This window comes from Wasmannia auropunctata, unplaced genomic scaffold (genome assembly GCF_000956235.1).
Source record: "Wasmannia auropunctata unplaced genomic scaffold, wasmannia.A_1.0 LD324323.1, whole genome shotgun sequence".
NCBI lineage: Eukaryota > Metazoa > Arthropoda > Insecta > Hymenoptera > Formicidae > Wasmannia > Wasmannia auropunctata.
In genome coordinates, this window is record NW_012038567.1 from 1 (window position 1) to 707 (window position 707).

Below are 707 nucleotides of genomic sequence, written 5' to 3' on the forward strand. Positions count from 1 at the left end.
AGTATTTACTACCGTAGGCACGAGTGATAAACGGAACTTTATTAAGCAAATGTTTCCGGCTATTTTGGATGAGCATATTGGAAATTCTCGAGATACTAGTTTTGAACAAATGATAATGCAGCAAACGAAAGGTCGCGGCGTCGACATCGTCTTAAATTCATTGGCTGAAGAAAAATTACCTGCGTCTGTTCGTTGTTTGGCGCAAAACGGTCATTTTTTGGAGATCGGCAAATTTGATCTTGTTTCTAACAATCCTCTAGGTATGTCAGCGTTTCAGAAAGGTATTAGTTTTCATGGAATTCAACTCGATAATATGTTCACTGGAGACAATCTCATGTATAAATCTCTGTTATCAAAAATGGTAACCGATGGTCTTAATAATGGAACTGTAAAACCACTCCAAGTAAAAATTTTTCCAAAAACAGATATCGAAGAAGCTTTTAGATATATGGCAAGTGGAAAACATATGGGAAAAGTATGCTTTAATTTATTGACAGTATTAAAAAAAATTATTTATTTGATAACCTTTTTTACCAATAATATGTATTTTTGTAATATTTATCATTATTTTTATAGATAATTATAAATATCCAAGAAAAGGATAAACCTTTAGACAATCACATTCTCGCATATCGTCGCTATTATTGTCACAAGGATAAAAGTTACATTATACTAGGCGGACTAGGTGGATTTGGCTTAGAGTTAAC

The 707-nt window shown here is 32.7% G+C and overlaps 1 protein-coding gene across 1 annotated transcript; it reads left to right on the forward strand.

Moving 5' to 3' along the window:
• Positions 1 to 7: 7 nt before the first annotated feature.
• On the forward strand, positions 8 to 701 carry LOC105460317 (fatty acid synthase-like; the record flags this gene model as incomplete). Its single annotated transcript, XM_011706761.1, has 2 exons — positions 8 to 475; positions 577 to 701. Coding segments are annotated over exons 1-2 (551 nt in total), but the record flags the coding sequence as incomplete, so codon positions are not given.
• Between the last annotated feature and the right edge of the window lie 6 nt (positions 702 to 707).